Source organism: Phascolarctos cinereus, unplaced genomic scaffold (assembly GCF_003287225.1).
Source record: "Phascolarctos cinereus isolate Bilbo 61053 unplaced genomic scaffold, phaCin_HiC Scaffold_2;HRSCAF=192, whole genome shotgun sequence".
Classification (NCBI taxonomy): domain Eukaryota; kingdom Metazoa; phylum Chordata; class Mammalia; order Diprotodontia; family Phascolarctidae; genus Phascolarctos; species Phascolarctos cinereus.
The window spans coordinates 131,574,899-131,600,261 of NW_027555625.1; the positions used below are offsets into that span (position 1 = coordinate 131,574,899).

A 25,363-nucleotide genomic window follows, 5' to 3' on the forward strand; every position below is an offset into this window, starting at 1 on the left:
TCTTCTTAACAGCAAGAATTGTTTTTTGTTTTTCTTTGTACCCCTACTATTAGCATGGCACCTGGTCCATAGCAGGTCCGTAATACCTACTTGTTGATTGACTGACTAAAGTGAGGTAACTCAAGGATTGCTGTTATGTCCTAATCCAAGAGAGTTGTTTCTGTGAAGTAAAAGGGCCCAGAATCCAGAGCGGGTGTGCTTTGGTGGGCATTATGCTGCCAATACAATTAAGTTCAATTCAACAAACACTAAGCACCTACTGTGTGCTGAGTACCAAACTAGACAGTAGAGGAATATGGTACGATGGAAAGGCCATTGACTCTGAAGCCAAAGGACCTTGGTTAAAGTCCCACCTTCTGACAATTACTACCTTTGTGACCTCAGACAAGTTACTTAAATTTCCCTTACCCAAAATATGAGGAAGTTGGACTAGATGGGGCTTTGACATGTTTAGTAGCTAATAACGTGCAATGTCTTCTTGTTATTCTTCAGTCATTTTCTGTTTTGTCTGACTCTTCATGACCCTATTTGGGGTTTTCTTGGCAAGAAGACTAAAGTGGTTTGCCGTTTTCTTCTCCAGCTCATTTTACAAATGAAGAAACTGAGGCAGACAGGGTTAAGTGACTTGCCCGGGGTTACAGAGCTAGTAAGTGTCTGAGGCCAGATTTGAACTGGGGAAGATGAGTCTTCCTGACTCTGGGGCTGGTGCTCTATGCGCTATGTGACCCTGTTTTTGTTAGATGTATTCACCTACCCCTGTCCAAAGCCCTAGTGTTTGACTCTTCCCTCTCCTGAATACTTGTGTCTAATTGGTTATGGAGTCCTGTTATTGTAACTCTATCATATCTCTCTTTCCCTCCTATTGTCATTACCCCAGTGTAAGTTCTTAATACAACCCACATGGATGACTTCGCTTATAATATTTCCTTAATAGAGGGGGCCCCCTCAGCATCCTGGGCCATCTCCAGTTGTCCCGATCTATATCTCACCACTGGACCCAGATGGCTCTGGAGGAGAAGGTGAGGCTGGTGACTTTGCACAGCCCTGCCTCACTTAAATCCAGTTCACTTGCACATCATGGCATCATCTTCCTGATGTCATGGTCCTCTTGGAGAACGAAGGACAAGCAACAGCAACAACAACAGAAGGGAATCTTAACTCTTCTCTGCCCTTGCCATCCATCCTTTTCACATACATCAGACTTTTCTTCCTCATATAGTGTTATTATCCCTCTGCTCAGAAATCTTCTCTTTCCTGCTCAGAAATTTTCAGCTACTCCCTAGATGGCACAGTGGGATAGGGGACTGAGCCTGGTGTCAGGAAAATCTGAGTTCAAATCTAGCCTTAGACGCTTAATAGTTGTGTGACCTTGGGCAAGTCACTTAATATCTGTTTGCCTCATCTGTAAAATGAGGATGATAATAGCAGGGTTGTTGTAAGATCAATTGAGATGATAATTAAAAGTGCTTAGCATAGGGTCTGGCATATAGTTTGTGCTATATAAAGGTTAGTTGTTGTTCTTACCAAGTTAAGTTTGCATTCATTAGCCTGGCATTTCAAGCCATTTACAATCTGGGACTGCTTTGCTTAGGTATCCTTTAATGCCTATCTCAGATGCCATTTTTTCCTTAAAGCTTCCCTTGTTCCCCCCAATTTGTGACACCCTTTCCTCCTTTGGGGACCCAACATAATGTTTTTCTTCATAGATATCATTGCTCCCAAAACATTAACTGCTCAACTTCTATAGTCAAAAATCCTGCCATACAGATGGCCTTTCCTAGGCATTAGTGTGATCCAGACATTAGTTTTTCTGTCTCTTTGCTGCCATTTTCATTAGTTTTCTTTCCTCATCCTCATTGCCTCAGAGTCCTATACTTTTCAGTAATATACTACAGTAATATACAGAGTCCCATACTTTGCAGGGCAACTCACAGATATTCCATGTAAGTCATCCAAAGTGAAAGAAGGATGAATCTGTCTATTTCTAGAATGCATGTGGAGATGATTCCATTTTGTGCTGTGGGAGAAGATGAATTAATGTGGGGCCTCAAAGCTTAACCTGGAGTCCTATCATAAGCAATAGGACTTTGATACCTAACTTCCTAAAGGGGATGGGAGTGGGAGTGGGAGGCGGGGAGGAGAGACTATGATCCCGGTGACCAATTAGGAATCTTGATTAGTCTGCAGCTGTTTGTAATCTACAGTATAATGGCCATACACTGAGAAGTCACCGTAGCTGATGGACTACTGTCATGCAGGGATCCCTTTGTCACACCTTGAAAGAAAACATTGCATAGCCCAGGAAATTATAAAACAGCCACTAAGGCTAGTAAATTGTGGCCTTGCCAGGTGTACACTGTATTAAGCCATTTCTGCAATGGCATCAGACACAAAACATGACAAGTTAGGATAATTTGTTAGGAGCTCTAATTCGAAATTCCGTATCTGGGAATGCCTTGGTCCAAGACCCAAAGGTCTTGATTCATTCCAGAATGGTGCTAGAGGGCCCAGAGTATTGGCTATGGCCTGGTCCTGGGTCATACCTAGTTATCTTGTTCCCTAGAAAGTCTGTGTCATTCTGGGAATACAAGGAATGTAAGGGGCTACTTTAGAGAACCAGGCATGTGGTTCATCCCTTGGCTCTAAATCTTCCCTGGAGCAGATCCAAATCAGCATCAGCCAGAATTAGCGAATTCCAGAAGTAGTATTAGAGAGATTAGGTAGTGACAAAGCAACCCTCATTAGGGTGTGAGATCCAGAGCTATTCTTAGGACAAATCACAGTGTGAATTCCTTTCTCCTTGACCTCATCCCCCAACATTTTTATTATGGTGTAACCTGTTTAAAAATGATGCAGAATAAGGTGACTTGTGTGTGCTGCAAATCTTCAGCAGAGGGAATAAATACCCATACCAAGGAGACCACACATTTAAGCAGGTACCTGATTAAAATGAAGAGCCTTGAAGGGAAAGACGTCAGAGAGGGATAATGTGTAGTGAGGGACTGGAGTGGGGTGTGTGTGTGTGTGTGTGTGTGTGTGTAAGGAGCCAAATCATTCTATAAGTGAATAAACATTTATTAATCACCTACTGTGTGCCAAGCACTGTGCAAAATCTCTTACAAATATCTCATTTGATTCTCACAACAACCTTGTGAAGTGTAGGTGTTGTTATTATCCTCATTTTATAGTTAAGGACACCTTGCCTGTAAGAGGGTTTTAAATCAAAGAATCTTGGGGTTCTCACTTATGGGCTGATAGTGAATATGCAAGTCTCATTTGCTTAATATCCATTTGGGGAACTCCCACCCATAGCTTGCTCAAAGAAGGACTTTACTCTAGAGATGACTAGAGTCTCATGCTGTGCCTCATGCCTGAAACATTCTTATTTCCTCATCAATTTCCAGAAACTGCTTTTAAGACCCAGATCCAATCCAACTTTCTCCAAAAAAATCTTCCCTAGCAACTTTAGCCCACACTGATCTCACCTTTTTCTTTTTTCTTTTTTTTAATTAAAAAAAATTTTGGGTGGCAACTAGGTGGTGCAGTGGATAGAACTCCAGCCTTGGAGTCAGGAGGACTTGAGTTCAAATCCCACCTCAGACATTTGACGCATACTAGCTGTGTGACCCTGGGCAAGTCACTTAACCTCAATTGCCTCACCAAAAAAAAAAAATTTGTTTCTAGTTCCAAATTCTCCTTCCCTCCACTCCCATTGAGAATGCAGGAAATATGATACCTGCTATATGTACAAAGTCATACAAAACATATTTCCACATTAGCCATGTTGGAAAAAAAATCAAGAAAAATAAAGAGGAAAAAATATGCTTCAGTCTGCACTCAGAGTTCATCAGTTCCCTCTCTGGAGGTGAATAGCATTTTTCATTATTAATCCTTTGGAATTGTCAGATCTCTCATTTCTTTTTTCTGAATTCCTAGAGCATTTAGCTTGTAACCCAGACTCTCCAACTTAGATTTACTCAGTTCAACAATTCAGATCAGTAGAGAGTGCTACTGGGCTTGGAATCAGATGACATGTTTTTGAATACCAGCTCAGGTACTTATCAGCTGTGAGACCCTGGGCAAGTAATTTCTCTGGCCTTCAGTTTCCTTAATCTATAAAATGAGAAGGTTGTATTAGAAGACCTCTAAAGTCCCTTCGAGTTCTTAATCTGTGATCCTATGAACCTATTTATTGATTACCTTATAATTATTTTATTAATCTCATCTTACCAACTAGCCTGTAAGTGTCCTGAGAGCCAAAGTTAAGCCTTTTTAACATAAATTTGGTACAATAAATATTTCCTGAGTGCCTCTCATGGGTAGGCCACTGCACTGACCTCTGATGAACTAAGATATTATAAGACATATCCTGCCCTCAAGGAGCTCACAATGTCATGCCTCATAGTTAGTTCAAATCACTTCTTGGCAGGATTTGATTTGACTTGAACCAATGGGTGAAAATTGCAGAGAAGCAGATTTTGTCAATTCCCTACATATCTTGGATATTATTTTTTTTCTGCAAAGATTTTCCTCTAGTCACTGTTTCCCTTTTAATTCTAACTGCACTAATTTTATTATGCAAAAATATCAAAGCTACCAATATTATCTCTTTTGATCCTCTCTATCCCTTATTTAGTCAATAACTTCATATAGAAAAATTTTCCCAATGATTAGAACTTTTCAATAGCTAAAGAACTGTTCCATCAATAATAGTATATAAGAGGATGTCAGACTACTTGTTGGGAATGTTGTAGAGACTTTGTTTTGGGTTTTTTTTCTGTTCAGTTATTTTTTGGACTAGAAATGTTCTGACTTCCTTCAGACTCTGAGATTTTAAACTGTAATGGCTCAAGACTTAGAACTCAGGAGTTAGTCCTCTTGTCCCTGAATGGAGACAGAGACTTTTTTCTCTTTGGTTTGCAGCCCATTTGATGGGATAAGCTCATGTCAGCCCAATCATCCTAATGTAATGAGCTGCACGAAGTGAAGATGGGTGAAAGAAGGCATGAGTATACGTGTTGAAAGACCTCTTGACTTCCTTTGCCTCTTCTTCAGACTTTTCTCACTTTCCCATTTGCCTAGCACAATTATTGAATCATAGCATAGTCATTAAGCACATTTTATTGTTGTTAGTCATTTTTCAGTTGTGTCTGACTCTGTGACCCCATGTGAGGTTTTTTGGGGTTTTTTTTTTGGCAAAGATACTGGAGTGGTTTTACCATTTCCTTTTCCAGCTCACTTTACAGATAATGAAACTGAGGCAAACAGGGTGAAGTGACTTGCTTAGAGCCATGAAGCTAAGAAGTGTCTGAGGCCCGATTTGAACTCAGGAAGATGAGTCCCCCTGCCTTTAGGTCTTGCACTCTATCTACTGTACCACCTAACTGCCCCTAGTAAATACGTAGTTAAGTGTTTAAGAAACAACATGTTGAATAACTGAATCAATGAAATTGAAAAGGGTTTGATGTTTAAGAGAAAACAAGGCTGAAAACAGGGTAGCCTAGAGTTTTGCCGAGCCTTATTTTGAGGCAGGATGACTGAATTGCTGAGTTGAGGTGGGGGAGGGGTTAAATTGCATTGATATTCATACTAAGGATCATGAGGATGTGACAAGCTATAGGAAGTAGAGGTGGATGAGGAGAATGTAAATTATTTGAAAGTATAAGCTGAAAATTAATTAATTAATTAATGGGTAGTCAAGAATCTCAAGGAAAATGATTTAAAAAAGAGAGAAGGAAGGGTACCTAGCACTACCAGATCTTAAACTGTACTACAAAGCAGCAGCTATCGAAACTTTTTAAGTATTGATTAAAAAACTGAAAAGCTAATCAGTGGAACAGAGTAGGTAGGTACATAAGACCCAGAAGCGTAGTGTTTCATAAACCCAAGCATAACAACTATTGGGACAGGATTTACTATTTGACAAACAACAGTAACTCCTGATAAAGCTAGAAAGCAGTTTGACAGAAATTAGCTTTAAACTAGCAACTCACGCTATATTCCGCAGCAAGCTTCAGATGGATTCCTGACCTAGATATAGAAAGTCATGTTTCATTAAACAAATTAGAGGAGAATAGGGGGAAATATTTTTCACAACTATGGAAAGGGGAAAATTCTTGACCAAAGTAGGAACAGAAAGGATCAGAGGAAATCATATTAACAGCTCTGATGACATTTTTGCAAAATAAAATTAGTGCAGTTAGAATTAGAAGGTAAACAGTGATTTTAGGGGAAATCTTTGCTTTAAAAAAAACCCAAACAACTTTGAAATGCAAGATAAATAGGGAACTGACATAAACATATAAGAACAAGAACCATTTCCCAATAGATAAATGGTGGGGTGATATGAACAATCAGTTCTCAAGAAATCCAAAAACCATATTGAAAATACTCCACATCACTAATAATAAGAGAAATGCAAATTGAAACAACTTCTAGGTTCCATTTCACACCAATCAGATTGGCAATGAGACTAAAAAGGAAGATTGAAATTGTAGAAGAGGCTGCGCAAGGATAGGCACATTTAAGTACTGTTAGTTCAATTGGTCTATCCACAGTTAAAAGCAATTAAGAACTATACCTCAAGAATCACTAACTGTGCCTGCCCTTTGACCTGGTAATACCGTTACTAGACACACACTCCAAGTTGTTCAAAGACAAAGGGAAAGGGTGAAAACATACAAAAATATTTATAGTAATACTTTTTGGTGTAGTATAGAATTGGAAACTATGGGAATGCCCATCAATGAGGGAATGGCTGAACAAGTTATAGTATACTAATATAATAGTATATTATTGCACTATAAGAAAGGGAGATTCAGAGGAATCTGGGGAGACTTGTATGCACTAATAAAGAGTGAAGTGAGAAGAACCAGATGAACAATTTATAAAGTGACTATAATATTTGAAAGGAAAAGAACTCTGAATGTTTGATCAATGCAATGACCATTTTTGGTAGAAGACTGTAGGCATAGAACACACCATACATTTTCAGATATGACTAATCCATGGTTGTTGGTTTTGGTTTTGGTTTTATTTTTGCTTTTTATTTTGGTCTTGTTTTTGCTTCACTATAGTTGTGTGAGAGAGAGAGAGAGAGAGAGAGAGAGAGAGAGAGAGAGAGAGAGAGAGAGAGAGAGAGAGAGAGGACTTTGGGGGATGGGAGACAATGAGGAATGAAGGGGGTGTTAATGAGAGATGCAAAAATAAAACAAAGAAAGGCACTCCTGAAATAGTTAAAAACTGTACCAAAGAAGGCAGAAGGAAATTCAAAAGGGGACACAGAAAAACAGAGCCATGTTGGAACTACTGGGCTGTGAAATGTACAAAATCTGAAATGTACAAAAACCAAAACCAAACCATACATAGTAATTTGCAGTCAAATATTTTATTATTGTTCAGGCATTTCGGTTGTGTCTAATTCTTTGTGACCCTATTTGGGGTTTTCTCGGCAAAGATACTAAGTATCTGAGACCAGATTTGAACTCAGGAAGATGAGTCTTCCTGACTCCAGGCCCAGCACTCTATCCACTATGCCACCTAGCAGCTCCTCTGCCAAATATACTGTCCTCTTTTTCTGTTCTTTGTACAAGGACATGTTAATGTTTGTTAAATTCATATTTTTTTAAAAAATGAAATTTGAAGAAAAATAAGAAAGATTGTGGGTCCAGGGTACTCTCAGGACAGTAAAGCTTGAGAGTCAATTCTCAAGAGCAAGGACTGTTAACTTGGGGTCCACTGACCCATCTGAGGGGAACTTGGGCAGAAAAAAAATTACATCTTTATTTTCACTAACCCGTCACTGAAATTTAGCATTTCTTTCATTTTTGAATGTAGACAACAATATGTAGGGATCTTGAGGTTTCGCCAGACTTATTAAAGAGTTCATGAACAAGAAAGGTTAAGAACTTTTGTTATTTAGAATCCTGATTGGTAGGATAAAATGGTGTTTGAAATTTTTGTCTTAAGTATTTTTTAACATTCCATCTTTTCAAGAGATGGCTGATGGAAGATAAGGATCACCAGGGTCATGAATATCCAGAAGAGAATCTATGTCTTCTGTAGTTATTCTAGCATATTTTTTGTTAAATTCTTTGTTCTCTGTCTTTGTATCTAGAGAACTCTTAATGAGAGACAACCTGTTTGAAATAATAACAAGCTCCCGGACCTTCTATATTCAGGTAAGATGCCCTTTAGTAGTGTTTTAATGTCTTATGACTGTGAGTGAACAGTTAATGAACCTCCTTCTTTTCTCTGCTTTCTCTTTTTGCGTTCTAAGGGTCTAAACAGTAAATTTAGCACCTGGCAGTTATTCTAAGTCCCGTTATCTCCTAACAGGATGTTTGCCCCAAACTTCCCAACCATACAAAATAAAAACAGGCTGAGCCACTGTACTGGGGAATGTGAGTTTGTATTCAGCTGATGTCAGCCGCTGGATTCTAGCTAAGCAGAGAAAAAGGAGAACTGGCCAGTGATTTCACTTCTTCTATCTGGTTTATTTTTAACCATAGCTCTGTATGTGGACGTTACTTCTAAATAGAAGGGCAGAAGCCCAGAGTGCCCTGTTTCAGGGCCAGGTGCACAGTGCAGCTGCACAGAGAAAGCCATTGTCTGGGCACTTGCTGTTCAGCCAGGGGTTCCCCGTCTCCACCCACGGTATTGGCTCCCTCCCATCTCCTGCTGCAGTCACAGGAGCTGCAAATTCCTGCCTGGCGCTGGCCTTTGGAAAAACAGCCTTCTATCCAGGGTCTGTGCTTTCAGGCATAAGCCTCCGGCTACTATTAGCCCATTGATCTCTAGTATGTGAGAGCATGGGGCACAGTGGACATAGCCCTGGACTCAGACTCGGAAGCTAGGAGGTCAGATCATCTCTTCATTACATGTTATAACTGTGTGACTTGGGGCAAGTCACTTCATCTTTCTGAGCTATAGTTTCTATCTGCAAAACGGACACAATCATACTTGAGGAACCTTCCCCATGAGGTTGTTGAAACTCAAATGGGATAATGTACATAAAGTGTTTTGTCGTCTTAAAGTACTTTATTAAGGCCAACAATTATTATTATGGCCATTTCCCGAACTGACAGAAATTATTGTGTATCTTTCACAATGGGGACAATTTTCCAATGCAGCACCTCTATGTATGAATTTCATTGTGTATTTCTGGACCTCAGAGCAAATTTTTCAAAGCCTCCCTTCCTCCATAGCCTGGCTCCCAACCCCCCTCTCCAGATGCCCTCATAAGAAAAACTAGGGACCCATTTGACTTTCATTGGCACCCAGACGTTTCCAGGCCTGCTTTCAAAGTAGGTACGATCATTGTTCTTCTCTGCCTGCACAAAGCAGGCAGGTCAGGGACCCCGTAGGCTTTTCTTTGTGAGTTGAGCTAATTTATTTATACACGTGTGTGTATGTATGTATATGTGTATATTTACACACACATATATGCATGTATGCACATATGTATTTCCTGACTGTTTTAGAGAAAATCAGCAAGAGTTTTTTGCATTTCAAAGAAGAAAAAGCACAGGAGATAGTGAAGGATGAGGCAAAGAAATCCAATACCTTAGAAAATGGTTGTTATTTAAGGCAAGAAGTGAGATAGCTATCTGTTCAATTCAAGAAACATTTATTTCACTTTAATTTTTATAAGCTTACTAATTATTTTTTAAAATTATTTTAAAGGTTTTTATATTTTGTTTTCTTAAAATTATTTTTAAAATTATTATTTGCTTCTTTGTGTCCTCTTCAGAATCTAGCAATACAACTCTGGGCAAGTCACTTAACCTCTCTCTGCCTCAGTTTCCTCATTGGTAAAATAGAGCCTCACAGGGCCATTGTAAGGATCAAATGAGATATGTTATACGCTTTGCAAACTTTAAAGCTTAAAATAAACTTAACAAAACAAGGACAAACATCTTACATAAAGCCCTTAGTTTTATAGAGCAGAACCAAGCACATTAACAGAAAAAAAACAAAACCAAAATAAGCATGCAATGTGTTTTTGCTGTGGTCTCTTTCCATATCCAGCTGAGGCCAGGGAGCCTTTGGTTTTGTTTCCTTTTTTTTTTTTTCATGTGTAATGGTGGTTTTGATTCTGCTTTTATTGCTTTGCATTACTTGATATAGGTTTTACTCTATTTCTCTCTATTTATCATCTTTTATGGCACCATATTCTATGAAATGATCAAGCCATAACCTATCCAGCCGTTTTCCAACCACATTCTAATGTGAGACTTTTTGGAATCCTGTAGAGAGAGAAATGCATCTGATGCTTGTTCATTCTGCCATTATGGTATCTGAACTTTGTCAGCCTCTTTACCCTGTTCTCCCACAAGACTTTCAGTATCAGGAGTTTACTTGCAAATTTTTTGAGTTCTTACTGTAGGAGACACAGCATAACCTTATAGAAAAGAATGCTGGAATCAGGAAGACCTGGCTTCAACTCTCACTGATGACACTTGCCAACAAGTCACAATTTGAGTTTCATTTGTCAAATCTGAGTTTCAATTTCTTTACGTGTAAATTGAGGATAATAATGCCTGTAGTGTATCTACTTTGCAGGGTTGTTTTGAGTTTCAAGTAGTAAAATATGGAATATGCTTTGTAAATGTTAAAGTACTATGTCAGTATATTGTTAGTATTCATTAGTATTAATTAGTAGTTATGCATATGTATACATATACATAGGTATGTATATACACACATTACATATACATATTACATTGTAATGTATCCATTACATATACATATATGCGTGTATATATATGTGTGTGTGTGTGTGTGTGTGTGTGTGTGTATATATATATATACATATATATGTAGTACAACTCAGTATTTTAATACTGTGTGTTTAAATAGCTAAACATTGAGTGTTTAGATGTTTCATGGTCCTGCCCTCATGGACTTTACAGTCTATTTGGAGGATAAGACAAGTTCAAAAATCATTCTAATGCAAGCTCTATTCTTGATTTGGTTCCTTTTTATCAGTGACCTAGATGGTAGTAGAGATGGCATGCTTATCAAATTATCCCTCCAGGAGCTCAAAGAAATCACCAACATGTTGGGTGGCAAATCCAGAATCCAAAAAGATTTTAATAGGCTAAAATAATGGGCTCGATCTGCTATGTTAAGATTTAATAAGGACAAATGTTATAGCCTAACAGTACAATTCTGAAAATCAACTGTACAAGTACAGGATGAGAGAATTGTGACTAGATGATCGTTAACTGTGAAGAAGGATCTTGGTGTTTTAGTGGGCTGCAAGGGAGAGCCAACCGTGTAAGTCTCAAAAGCTAACACAGTCTTAAACTACATTATATGAGGCCTACTGTCCCTAATGAAGGTGATCATCTCACTGTCAGACATCGCTAGACCTAGGAAGACCTCATCTCAGTGATTGTGTTTGCTTCTCTACGTCCTCTTCAGACTCTGGGCAAATCACTTCACCTTTCTCTGCCTCAGTTTCCTCATTGGTAAAATGGGGATGAGTGCCTACCTCATAGGACCATTGTAAGGATCAAATGAGATATGTAATGTGTTTTTCGATTCTTAAAGCTTACATAAATCTCAGCTATCATCTTACATATAATTATATACTTTATTTTAATATTACATTTATAATCACATACATGTGTTATATATAATATTACACATGTATATTACATATATTATATACAATATAATATTATTATGTATAACAATATATATGATATTATATGTGATATTATATAAATAATTATAACTCCAGATAGAGCAAATTAGAATACATACAACCACTTTATGGGATTCATTATTTGCACTAATTGGGACCTAGCTATGCTGCTCTAGAGATAAAGAATATGATCAACTCATTCATGTTGAGATGTTAGGGATTTAATATATTCTACTAATTGGCTTTTCAAAATGGGGATCATACCAAGAGGGTAACATTTAGCCCAAATGAATGTATCTCTAAAAGTGGAATTCTAAGCATCACAGAACTTGAAATTGGAGGGGAACCCCAATTGAAAATCACCTCTTACTCTGCTAGTCCATAAGCGAAACATTATGTTGAACAGTTATATTCTTTTAGGTGTTCTCTGGAAGTACTCCATCACTACCTTTTTTTCTTTCTTAGTACCAAGATGAATTTGATCTGTGGATAGAAATTGCCCCAGTTGGCAAAGGACTACAAAACCATCAGAAAGTGGGAATGCAGGACAACTTGGCACCAGGTTAATGGTATAGTGGGAAAAGTCACTAGAGAGGGAGTCAAGAGGCCTGTGCTCTAGTCCTAGTCTTGCCATTTACTGGCTGCGTGACTTTGGGTGAGTCACTTAACCTCTCTAGGCCTCCATTTCTTCATCTCTTTAAAAAAAAAGAGTTGGATTTGGCCATCTCGATGGTTTCTTCTAGCACAGTGAAAAAAGAACAAGTTCTGGAGTCAGTGGACCCTGCATTCAAATCCTGACTCAGATGTTTATAATCTGTGTGATCTTGGGCAAGTTATTTGACTTCTCTGGGCCTGAGTTCCTCATCTATAAGTTTTTTTTAATTAATTTATTTTTAGTTTTCAAACTCAATTCTATAAGATTTTGAGTTTCAAATTTTCTACTCCTCTCTCCCCTCCCATCTCCCCACCCCAAGACAGCATGCAATCTGATAGAGGCTCTACTTATACAGTCATATTAAACATGTTTTCACATTAGTCATCATGTAAAGGAGAATTAGAACTAATGGGAGGAACCACGAGAAAGAAGAAACAAAACAAAACAACAAAAGAAAAGGAGAGCAAAGAGTATGCTTCCATCTGCGTATAGGCTCCAAAGTTCTTTTTCTGGACATGGATAGTGTTTTCCATCGTGAGTCTTTTGGAATTGTCTTAGACCCTTGCATCCCTTTTTTTTTTTAAGGCAGTTGGGGTTAAGTGCCTTGCCCAGGGTCATACAGCTAGTAAGTGTCAAGTGTTTGGTCTGAGGCCAGATTTGAACTCAGGTACTCCTGACTTCAGGGCCGGTGCTCTATCCATTGCACCACCTAGCTGCACCTATCCTTGTGTTGCTGAAAAGATCTAAGTTTATCAAAGTCAGTCATTGCGTAATGTGGCTATTACTATGTACAACATTCTCCTGGTTCTGCTCACTTCACTCAGCATCAGTCCATACAAGTCTTTCCAGGTTTTTCTGAAGTCTGCCTTCTCATCATTTCTTATAACACAATAGAATTCCATTACATTCATATGCCACAACTTGTTCAGTCATTCCCCAATTGATGGACCCCCCCTCAATTTCCAATTCTTTTCCACCACAAAAAGAGTTGCTATAAATATTTTTGTACATGTAGGTCCTTTCCCCATTTTTATGATCTCTTTGGGATACAGCCCTAGAAGTGCTATTGCTGTGTCAAAGGGTATGCACATTTTTATGACCCTTTGGGCATAGTTTCAAATTGCTCTCCAGAATGGTTGGATCAGTTCACAACTCCACCAACAATGCATTAATGTTACAATTTTCCCACATCTTCTCCAAACATTTATCATTTTCCTGTTTTGTCATGTTGGCCAATCTGATAGGTGCCACATCCATAAAATAAAGGTTTTGGAGTAGATGGCCCCTGAGGTCTGTTTCAGTTCCAAACCTACAGGGGCATGGAAATGAAGCCTCAAGGAAATATTCCTATTCTCTTTGGACAATGTCATGATTTGCTTGATCTGATGACATTCTACTAGAGGGGGTTGGTCATAGAAAACTTGCCTAGGATTCAGGGATAGAAATCAACTAGCTTAGTCTTTTCATTTCACAGATGAAGAAACTAAGGCCCAGTTTTGCTCATGGTCAATCAGGTGGCAAAAGATGGTATGGCAGTCAGGGTGGGTAGACAGCTTGCTTCCTCCCCTTTCTTCACTGAGCTGCCAGCTGCCCCCTTGTGGGGTTGGCAGGTATCATTTGGTATCATTTTTTTCTATTTTTTAAAATGATACTTTATGGTGTTATTTAACCCACCTACAGATAGAGAAGTGATACTCAGAAGACTGAGATATATACTTACACACACACACACACACACACACACACACACACACACACACATATTTTGTATGTGGCTAATAAAGGGTTTTGTTTTGCTCAACTATACATGCTTGTTATGGGGGTTTTGTTTTTCTTGCTTTCTCAGTGGAAGGGAGAAATAGCAGGCAGAGAAAACAGACTTTCATTTATTGAAAAAAGAAATATAGTTATCAAAAATATTTTTTACATTCACTGATACCAAGATAAGAACCTGCTGAGTTAGGTGATTTCTGAGGTCCTTCCAGCTCTAAATCTTGTGATCCAAAGGTCCCTTCCCAACTCTAAGCTTCTATGAATCTGTGAACTTCCAAGGTCAAATAAGAAGCTTACCAATGGGCAGAAACCATGTTCCTAAGAGCTTCAATACAACATATGTAAATGTTTTCCAGGCGGACAGCCCAGAAGACATGCACAGCTGGATCAAGGAGATTGGTGCAGCTGTCCAGGCTCTCAAGTGCCATCCTAAAGTAAGTCACATCCTTTCTGTTACACAGTTAATACCTATTAAAGATCACGCTTACTGAGTGGGTATGTTTTATTGGAAGATGGGGACAGACAGGCAGCCTGTGTCCAGGATGCAGCTGTAGCATTGGAATGTTTTCTCTTTTTATTTATTTCTTCATTGGTTTGGATGCAGGTTTTTTTGTGTGGGGTTTTTTAGGGGGAGTTTTGAAGGAGGAGGTTGGAGTAGTTATGGAGAGGTGGGGGAAAGTGAAGATGTAATGTTTATGCTGTATTCTTCAGCAAGCCTACCTGCCACTGAGATCAAAACACAGTTCTGGATTCAGACTTCAGATGCTGCTCTTTGTCATTGTTTACATTGGGAGGATGCCTGGAGTTATAAAATAGAGATGTTGGGGAGAGGGACTTTTCCTGGGGATTGGAAAACATTGCACAAAGAAAATTCAGTACAGTGGGGAAAGCACTGAATTTAGACTATAAGTAATCTGTTACTATTCATTTAATTTTTCCCAGCCTCAGTTTCCTCATCTGTAAAATGGGGGACCCAAATTGTTCCTCTCCCAAGTCCCATCGAACTCTAATTCCTGTGATATGAGCCTGGAATTTAAGGCCCTCAGGAATCTGGTTTTAAACTTTTTCCATCCTGATTTCACACATTGTGTGTCCCAGGCAGCCTGGAGTACTAGCTTCTTCACAATCATGTCTTGCCCTCTCCACCTCTGTGCATTCATTGATGCTGTCATCCACAATTGGTACACTCACTCTCCTTCAGGGGTGTACTGGTAAATGTTTGACAGGTTCTCAAAAAAAAAAGCATGGTTGAGGGTTGAATCTGCATTTTTAACACTTTCTGAAGTCTAGACAATCAACAAAATGACGAATGGAGCTCCGGTTGGCAGCAGTTGTCAATTCCCTGCAGGGTAAATGCTCACACTGAACATTTAACATTTGGCTAGTGGGAGTGGGCTCCAGCACACTCTTGCTTTCCCTCCTCATCTTTGCCAGTTGGACTCCTCTTTTTCAAGTCACTGAGTTATCTTTCCCCCTGCAAAAAAAAAAAATAGAGAAAAAAGAACAGAAAGAAGGCCAGGCAAGGACAGCTTTGAAAGCTACAAGTCAATCTTATTATACAGTGTCCCCAAAGTCTTAGTGCAATTTAAACTTTAATAAGCTTATTTAATAATAAGCTTTAATAAGCTTAAACTGCACTAAGACTTTGGGGACACTGTATACTCAAAAAGAAAAACAAACTATATGACACCCACAATTTCCTGTTTAGCCCTCCTTTCCTCTTCTATGCGTACAATTCTCTTTTTCTGTTCTACTATGTACCTTCAAACCCGTTCTATTTAGTACTTGTTAAGTCTAATACAAGAATAAAAGTTAAAAGAAAAACAAAAAACCAAAAAGAATCTTTTTTCCTTCAAGGCCCACCTTAGGTGCCATTTTCTCCATGAAGTCTGTGCTGATTGCCCCAACTGAAAATGCTCTTTTCCCTTCTTAGATTCTCCCAAAGCACTTTTTGTAGCCATCTTCTTTGTCTCTGTCAATCACACTGTTTTCTATTATGCTTATTTGCATATATGTCTTATCATTATACGCTATTATTATATTACCATATTATATCACATTAATTGTATTCTTGTTAACAGGGTCTATTTTGCATCAGTCCTCTTATCTCTAGCATCTAGCATGGTGCCATGCATAAGTGCTTAATAAAGAGATGTTTGTCAAATTGAATATCCTCACTCATGATATTGCCCTATTTATTTGTTATTTCCCCCTCTTCTACTCCAGGAAATGTCTTTCTCTAGATCGGTTTCGTTGTCTCGGCCTGGAAGCTCCAATTTCTCAGGTGTGTCCAACTCCACTCCATGCAGAGGACGGCCAGCTGGGGAAGAAAGGAAAGCTCCCTGCAAAGCTCCCTTCATTGCTTCATCCTGGCAGCCCTGGACACCTGTCCCACAGGCAGATGAAAAGCTGCTTCTGGATGAAGAGACTCCTGGAGGCTCCCCCTTCATGTCCAGACTTGGGGAAGGTGATGCCACCATGCTGTCAAGTTCTCGGGTACGGCATCGATCAGAGCCCCAACAGCCCAAAGAGAAACCATTTATGTACAACCTGGATGATGAGCATATACGGACCTCCGATGTGTAAGCAGGCACAGCCCGGCTAGAGAGGAGGGAAAGGGGCTCATGTGTCCAGAACCAGGAAGTTTCTTTGTCTTGAGGGACAGCAGTGTATCAGTCATACTTCTGTGGAGTTGGCTTATCTGGAGCCTTCCAGGCATAGCAGACCTTGAAGTTGGTCTATAGGACAGTATGTATTTAACCTGCTGAAACAAGTTCAACAAGACCAGGGACCAGTGGTACCATAGCTATGTTCAGTGAAAATGGTAGAACTCGTATCCAGGTCCTAACACCTTGAGTATTCACTGGACTGTTGGTTCTGTGACCTCTGTGTTGAGATATCCTTTCAGCACTCACCAGTTTCCTACTCTGAGAGAAGTAGACTTTGCAAAAGACTATGGGCTGACTTTACCTCTAACAAAACTTTATGTCTATGTGCTTTTTTTTCCCTGCAAAAGAAACTTTACTCAGTCACCCAATATTGTTGTTATTCTTCCTCTGGCCAAGACCTGGCAATACAAGTTATAAGTGACGATACAGGCCAACAAAGGTGAAAACAACTAATGGGGCCTGCTGAAGGATCAACATTTCTTCCCAGTACTCTTGGTTGACTATGATACTTTTGCTTGTTCTTGGATTCTTCATAATTCTCTCACTGTATCTCGTGCTTCTGTTAAGAATAATCTATTTGAGAGGTAGTGTTAATTTTGGTCAAAATTCAGTGTTTTTACTCAGGTTATAGGCTCAGACAGTTTCCCCTGGAAGGCTGACAAAGGAAGGAGGGAATGTGGGTCCCAGCTCAACCACAGAGCATAAAATAAGTATATGAAAATGCTAAGTTGTCTTTTGCATCCTTTTTGAAATATGAAATGGCCAAATACTGTGAAGTCATGAGACATGAGAACCCTCTGATCCTGTTGGCATGCCAAGCCCCCACTTTTTTATGTCAAATGCCATGGTTGTTCAAATGGGTGTTGCTTTCGATATGGTATGATATTAATATGAGACGTGTGGAGGATTGATGAGTATACGATGATTCCATGGTCTCATGTATGCCTGGTCAAAACTCTACATTCAGAATTTGGACTTATATTAACTTCGGAAATATGTGCTGGGCCTGCTGTGGAAAAGGGAAAATAAGGTTCAAAACAAGTAAGCTTTTGTTCTATCCCTCTTTTCCAGCCAGAATATATTGTGTTGTACCTTTACCTTTGATAGGTGAAGAACTATCAAAGAAGAGCCAACCTCAGTCCTTGCTAATTATTCATTATTTCTTAGTCAATTGGAGATTATTTTTGGGATAATGCCAGAGCACCAGAATTACTGAATAATGTGTCCCAGTTGATCCCTTTTTAAAGAATTCCTCACCTATGCCCTTTGAATAATGTGTTGTATAATTTGGAGGCACATTGAAGACTCTCCATTTTCTCTCTCAGCATTTCCCCAAGTAAATCCTTGGGATAGATAGATTGTTCAGTACCTAGTGTTAAAGCAACAAAATTTAATAGACAACTTTCAGAATCTTTTTTAATATTCATGAGATTATAAAGAACGTATCTTTTGACATTTAAATTGTGGGAAACCTCTGTGGGCATTTTGTGGTAAGATAATTGGGGGGTTATTTGTACTTTTAAGAAAACAGAAATACGTTTTATGAAATATTGTGCAAATGTAAACTACTGTTATTAGGAAAATAGAAACCAGTTTGGGACCACTGAATTTCGAGTCAAAAGACCAAGGGTCAGATCCTGGCTCCACCACTTAAATCTACATAACCTCTGGCAGGGCATTTTGGGCCTTAGTTTCCTCAGTAAAATGAAGGGGTTAGCCTATATCAGTAGCTCTTAACTCATGGTCCTGGGACTGCTGGAGTCCTCGGGACTCTTTCAGGGGATCCTTGAATTCATAATAATACTAAAACATTTTAATTTCAAATACAGCAAATATCAATAACCAGTGAGGTGCTGGAGCCAGCTCAAATCAGCTCTCAAGAGCTTACTGTTAATTTTCCAGTGTGACCACTTAAACCTTGGAAATCAATAAATGTTACAAATCAGGGACTGATTTATTGTTTTGTTGATTATCTAGAGTTAAGAAAGTGATGGAGAAAATGTTGATAATTCAAATTAAACTAGAAAATGTTCAGTGTGTCCATTTTTTTTTCTGTAGAGGTAATTATAATCTACATAAACAAAAGATCTTGGTGGAGAGGTGGGGAGGGGAGGCTCAATTTTTAAGTGTAAAAGGGTCTTGAGACCAAAAGTTTGAGAGCTGATGGGTTAAATGAACTCCAAAATCCCTTCTAGCTTAAGATTCCTGTGATTCCAGTAATTCCATTGACTGGACCATTCTCAAGTATCCATTAGAAGGCATAAGAAATTTAATCTTTCTACCCAATGATAAGATATGGCTTCATATGTCATAACAGAATATGTCTGTAGTCACTGAGGAAATCTAACATGTAACACACAGTGTGCATATATATATGTATATATATACACACATATGAACACACACGTGTATATATCCATATGTAGGCATATATACATGTATAATATATGTTTACTTGCACACATATATATGTTAAAAACATTCACTGAAAGTTTTAAAATAGTTACCTGGGCTTTGACAAATCAGGACAAATTGGTGTGATTTGTGGGTAAGTCATTTGCCTCCTCCCCAGTGCCACTACCCCCTCACCCTCAGTTTCTGTTTTCTTATCTGTAAAGTGAAAAGATTAGACTAGGTTTCTAAGGCTCATTCTAGCTCTAAATATTAAAATTCTACTTTTTTCTTAAAGCAGTGCAACCACACTATAGTTATGCCAAGTTAGTATGAGAAAACGTTTTCGTTTTTAAGAATTGTTTTGTCATTCTTGAGTAGGTATACGCACAAGATTGGAGGCCTCCAATTGTTTGGTTAAGAAGTTGAGTTATTGCAACTAAAGAATAGAATGCGTTTTCCAAGTGGAAGGAAACCAGGTGGCTGCTGCAAGTTGTTTCCAGGAATGGACCAAGAAGCAATAAATCGCTGAAAGCATTTATCGAGTGCCTGTTGTGGGACTGGCGCTATGCGGGATGCTGGGGATACAAATAGAAAGAGTAAAATGGCCCCTGCTCTCAAGAAGCTTACATTGGAAAAACCTTCCATTTAAGCCCATAAATTTGTATCTGTTTTCGCTGTTAATGATTTTTATTTTTTAAATTAAAAGATGGTGTCTAGAGGAAGAGGTTAATAGAAATGCTTCTGCATAAGTGAAATCCGCCTTTTCCAATAGGGGCTACTGTCCAGAAAATACTTGTTTAGATATGCAAACACCCACAGATGGTGTACTTTTCCTCCAGGATTATACTTTTTTTGGTTTATGTTTCATGTTGAGAATTTTCCCTTGAATGATATGGTTTGTGCACTAAGTTGTGTCTTTTCCATGGGGTGAGATGAGTCCTCTGATCCTTCGACTATGAAGAGACAAAAAAAGTCACTATCCACTTCTAGATCATTTGATCTGTTTTTTAAAGTGTTGTGATTTGAGTTTTTTTTGTCCTCAAGAATCCTTGATTAAGAATAACTTAATGGCAGATGACAGACATCCCACACTAACTGATTAGTTAAAAAGTCTTTTTCTTCACCACCTAGTAAGCAGATAAGAAACTATCGTAGAATATCTGTGCATTCTCATCAAACATCTACATATGTCTCCTGTGCATCCCCCTACCCTCAGCATATTTCAATGAACAGTATTTGAAGATTCTTTTCCAAATTTTTCCAGTGATGTAAAACTCCACCCAAGTTGATGTAAAGAAGCATTCTGTCTATCAGAAACCAAATTCCCTCTCTTGTCAGGGGAATGTTACACCTTCAGCGTTTCTTTCAAAGAAAGCATTGTGGTAGAGATTGTATCATAGTGATTAATCAATTAATCAATGAAAAGATATTTATTAAGCTTTTACTACATGCACAATATGGGGATAAGTGCTAAGGATACAAATACAAAACCAAGAGCGTCACTGAGTTCTAAAACCTCCCTTTCACAGCTACGAGTCAGATGGAGAGGCCCAGTGGTTCTTAGGATGCAGCAGCAAAGCAGGAGATAATGCATCTTCTTTAAATCTTCTTTTAATTTTCCATCAATAAAACGTTGTTGGTCTTTAATGTGAAGCTGTCAGTGCCAGAGATTTAAGTGGCACAAACTTTCCTTCCCCAGGCTTAAGTAATTATGGCTACTGAAGGGTCAGGAGGTGCAGCAGACAGTGTAGAGGAAGTTGACAGGTCCCATTTACACAAGGGGGGCTTCCCTGGATTGTGGATGCTGCTTTCCCCAGGGGTCTGGGCTACCTCCAGAAGGGTCAAAGGAGAGGTGCTGGCTATGATTTGACTTGTGTGGCACATACCATCTCCTCTCTCAAAGTGTCTTACTGTTTCAGGAGGCTAGCTTGCCTACTGTGTTGGTGACTGAGCAGCTGGTGTTAGCGGTAACTGGCCAGGATGGTGCAATGATCAGTTTCACCCTACAAAAAGTCCATTTTCTAAAGGTGACATTTATTATTCCCAAGAATATACATCTTAATATTTGATACTTCCATGCTTAGTGGATCTCTGTCTTCAGGGTGTGGGTACTTCCTCCACTTTTATACATTACAGCCTCTTATTTCCTTCCATTCCAGCATAGAGGTGCTAAGTCATAAATCTTCCAAGGGGGATCTACCCCAGCAATTTGCAGGCCTTCTGGATATCATGCAATACTTGGGCTACCCATCTGTTATCCTTTTCTATTGCTAGGATACTAACTACTCATCATCTTAATAGAGTTCAGAGAAAACACCAATCAGAGTAACTTTTTTGGAATTTCAAGTCAGAGACTTAATGAGGTTTCAGCCAGAAGTAGAGAGGGTTTTTTTGTTTGGTTTGGTTTTTTTGCAAGAAGTTAAATGAATTGTATACCCAAGGACATGGTCAGAGAACTTAGGCACTGAAACTTCACCCTGGAAACATTATATTCTCTTCCTGTAAAAATGACACTCCCAGAAAAAAAACTTTTGCAATCACTCCCAGGGACACTGGCCTCCTTGCTGATGATTGAACCAGACACTTGGTCTCCTGGCTCTGGATGTTTTCCCTGGCTGTTCTGCATGCCTGGGATACTCTCTTTCCTCATTACCACCTTCTGAACTCGTCAGCTTCCTTCAAGTCTCAGCTAAAATCGCAATGAGAAGTCTTTACTGCTAGTGCCTTCTCTCTTTGATTATCTCCAATTTATCTATATGTAGTTTGCACAAAGTTGTTTTCATAATGTCCTCTCCCATTAGACTCTTGGAGAGCAGGGAATGTCTTTGGCCTTGCTTTGTATTCTCAGCACTTAATACAGTGCCTGGCATACAGTAAGGACTTAATAAATGTTTATTGGCTGACTGACTAAAGTAAAGAATGAAAAAGGCAGGGAAAAAATGCATGGCTTGAGATTCACCAGATGAAACCATGAAATATTCTTTAGCTAAAGTGGCAGTTCCTACCACTTGCAGAATGAAGAATTCCTGTGTTAGAACTAGAAGTGAACTGATCTTGCATCTAGCACAGCTCCACCCCTCCCTTTATGGAAAAGGAAACTGAGACCCAAATTGGAGACCTGACTTACCCAACATTCAACAGCTGGTTAGTGGCAGAGCTAGGGCTTGCATCCAGGTTTGAATGCCAATCAAAGGCCCTTTCTATCAACTTATATAGCACTTATCATGTGTTAGGCACTATGCTAAGAGTTTTACAATTATATCATTTGATCTTCACAACAACCCTGGGAGGCAGGTGTCATTATTATCCATTTTACAGATGAGGAAATGGAAGCAAACAGATTCAGGGACTTTCCAGCTAGGAAGTATCTGCGGTCACATTTGAACTCAGATCTGACTTCAGGCCCACTGCTCTATCCGATGTGCAACTCAGCAGCCCTACTTTATCCACAGATTTGTTGTCGACATTACATTTCCAGAAAGGAACTTTTTCCCCCAAGTGATTCCCAGTTGTCTGGTCAGAAGGCTTTTGAAACAGTTCCTTAACTACTTTGTGGAGATTTGCTTTCAAAATATTTTTTCTGTTGTCTCTCTCTCTGAAAACTAGAGCTTGGGGTAGGAGAAGGAGAAGGCCTAGTTTACTCAGGCTCCATACATAACAGGACACACTCTACCTAAACACTTTTTTTTTTTGGCTTTTGGGGGGTTTTTTTGAGTGAGGATGATAATAATACCTTGGTTTTAGACATTTTGAATGACATCCAGAAGTTTGGGAGGAGGTTTTTTTTTTTTAACGTCATAAGTATCTTTTATTTTTGCATTTCTTTAATTTCTGACTGTTCCCTCCTAGTTCCTCCACTTCCCCACCCCCATATGAGATCCCTTATAACAATAAAAAGGAGGGGAAGCAATTCAGCCAAACCAGGGAGTTGATTTTCTTAAAAGTGCCTTTACTTGGATGTATTGTTGACGAATATCTGGGTGTGCCTGGTATGCTAAACTCCCAGGAATGAAGATAACTTTGTGCTCCTCTTACATTTCTAGTACACTGGGATCAGAGATTCTCTTCCTTCTTCCTCTCCAGTCTATGAGAGGTAACTTAGGTTTGCACTCAGCTCCTCTGTTTACCCTACCCATGTGACCTTGAGCCTCACTTAACCTTCCATAGACTAAATTTACCCATCTGTAAAATAGAGGGGGTGAACTAGATGACCTTATAAGGTCCATTCCAGCTCAAATTCCTATATTTCTAGTGATCTCATATTTGCATGATGCTTTACAATGAATAAAATGTTTTCTCACATATTACCTTAGTTCTTCATAATATCTAAGATAGATAGCATAGTGGATAGAGTCCTGGACTTAGATACAAGAAAATCTGGCTTCAAACCCCCTCTCAGGAACTACTAGGTAAGTGACCATGCACAAGTGATTTAGCCTCAGTTTCCTTAACTATAAAATGGAATAATAGCACTCAATAATAGCGTTCACCTCATAAAATTGTGAGGATCAGATTTTAAAAGTACATCAAAGAGCTTTGTAAATCTTGAAGCATTATATTAAAATGAACCATTATATCATTTCTATTTTTCAGATGAACATAATTTGAACAACTTGCCTAATATTGTTTTCCTTTCTGTCTCACCATGAAATTATGGAACCATTTTTCATTTTCCTTTGTGGTGAAGAAATTGGTGGTGTTATTGTTCAGTTACACCAACTCTTTGTGATTCCATCTGGGGTTTTCTTAGCAAAGATACTGGAGTGGTTTGCCATTTCCTTCTCCAGCTCATTTTACAGATGAGGAAACTGAGGCAAACAGGATTGAATGACTTGCCCAGGGTCACACAGCTAGTAAGTGTCTGAGGCTAGATTTGAACCCAGGTCTTCCTGACTCCATGTCAGGCACTCTATCCACTATGCCATTTAGCTGCCCTTGCCTAAGATCATACCACAAGTAAGTGGGACTTGAAACTGGTCTCCTGGTGCCGATGCCACCATCTTTCCTTCCACTGCCCTGTAAAGTTGAAATAAATTTATTTGATGTTGGTTGAGAGGATCAATACATAATAAGCCTATTCTGGAGGCTTAGTACTTGATTGAGCTGTAGGAGTACATGTAAGGGAAGGAACAGGGCTTCTCCAACGTCAGACGGTGACACACGAGAAGATGATCATTGAGTTAGAACTGAAAGGGACCTTAGAAGCCACCCAATCCAACTAATTCACAGATGAGAACACTGAGGCAAAGTGACTTGCTCAAAGTCACCCACCAAGAGGATTGTCTGAGGCAGAATTCAAACTCATGTCTCTCAGACTCCAAGTCCAGCATTCTACCCACTATGTCACCGAACTGTCTCTCAATTAGAGCAGTCACTTTTTTACTTTTGCTGTTTGTTTTTTCTCCCTTCCTTTTCTATTTCCTTTTATGTCTATTTCACTGTCTACGCAGACATCCCAGTAATTTGTCCCTAGTTTTAAAATTAAATGAAGTGGACATTTGGCACAAACTGTTCCTCCAGTCCTCCTTCCTTCTGTTGATTCTGTTGAAACTGCTTGTGGAGGAGGAGGCTATGGTCTGATTGGTGTGTATATTTCTCTTTTTTTAGGAAAGGTTTCAGTTGTGAACTGTACTTACTGTAAACACAGTACCAGAACTGCATGAAAACTGGTGCTTTTTGCTTCATGATTTGTACTAGGCATCATTGCAGAAATACTTTTCTATAACTGCTTTGTTGCTCATTTTATAATAAAATGATGTGGTATATTGATGTCTGAGCTGTGGTAGTCTTCTTGAATCTTCTATTTGACAGGCAGTGACTCTCCTTACACTAATAGGAATCTTTCAAGGTAAACTAAGATATCTACTTGCCTCCTTTTAGGGGCTCACAGCTACCAAAGTGCTGTAATTCAACTCAATAAAGGATAAGCAAAAAAAAAAATGGAGCTGCAAGGGGAGGGTCCCCATGACTGATGTTTTTTTTTCCTAGAATGATAGAAATCTCAGAATCTTAGGGCTGATGGAGACCCTCAATTACTAACTCTCAATTGTAGCTGGAATCCCCTTCTACAACCACCCTCCCAGTTCTCCTCTAGCCTCTGCTTGAAGAACTGCAATGACATGAAACTCACTACCTAATTAAAAAGTGCATTTTAAAAATGTAAAACAGAGTACAAGAAAGATGATATCATCAGTGTAGGGAACCCCTTCCATTAACAGA

At 39.0% G+C, this 25,363-nt stretch overlaps 1 protein-coding gene across 1 annotated transcript in view; it reads left to right on the top strand.

Annotated features, from left to right (window-relative positions):
* Window positions 1-18,784, top strand: part of PLEKHA2 (pleckstrin homology domain containing A2) — a 122,881-nt gene extending 104,097 nt beyond the window's left edge. Inside the window, exons 10-12 of the mRNA XM_020985228.2 lie at window positions 8,117-8,180; window positions 14,438-14,515; window positions 16,308-18,784. Coding sequence (XP_020840887.1) covers window positions 8,117-8,180; window positions 14,438-14,515; window positions 16,308-16,667 — 502 coding nt within the window. The 3' untranslated portion in view covers window positions 16,668-18,784. The remainder of the gene's footprint in view (window positions 1-8,116; window positions 8,181-14,437; window positions 14,516-16,307) is intronic.
* Window positions 18,785-25,363: the final 6,579 nt, after the last annotated feature.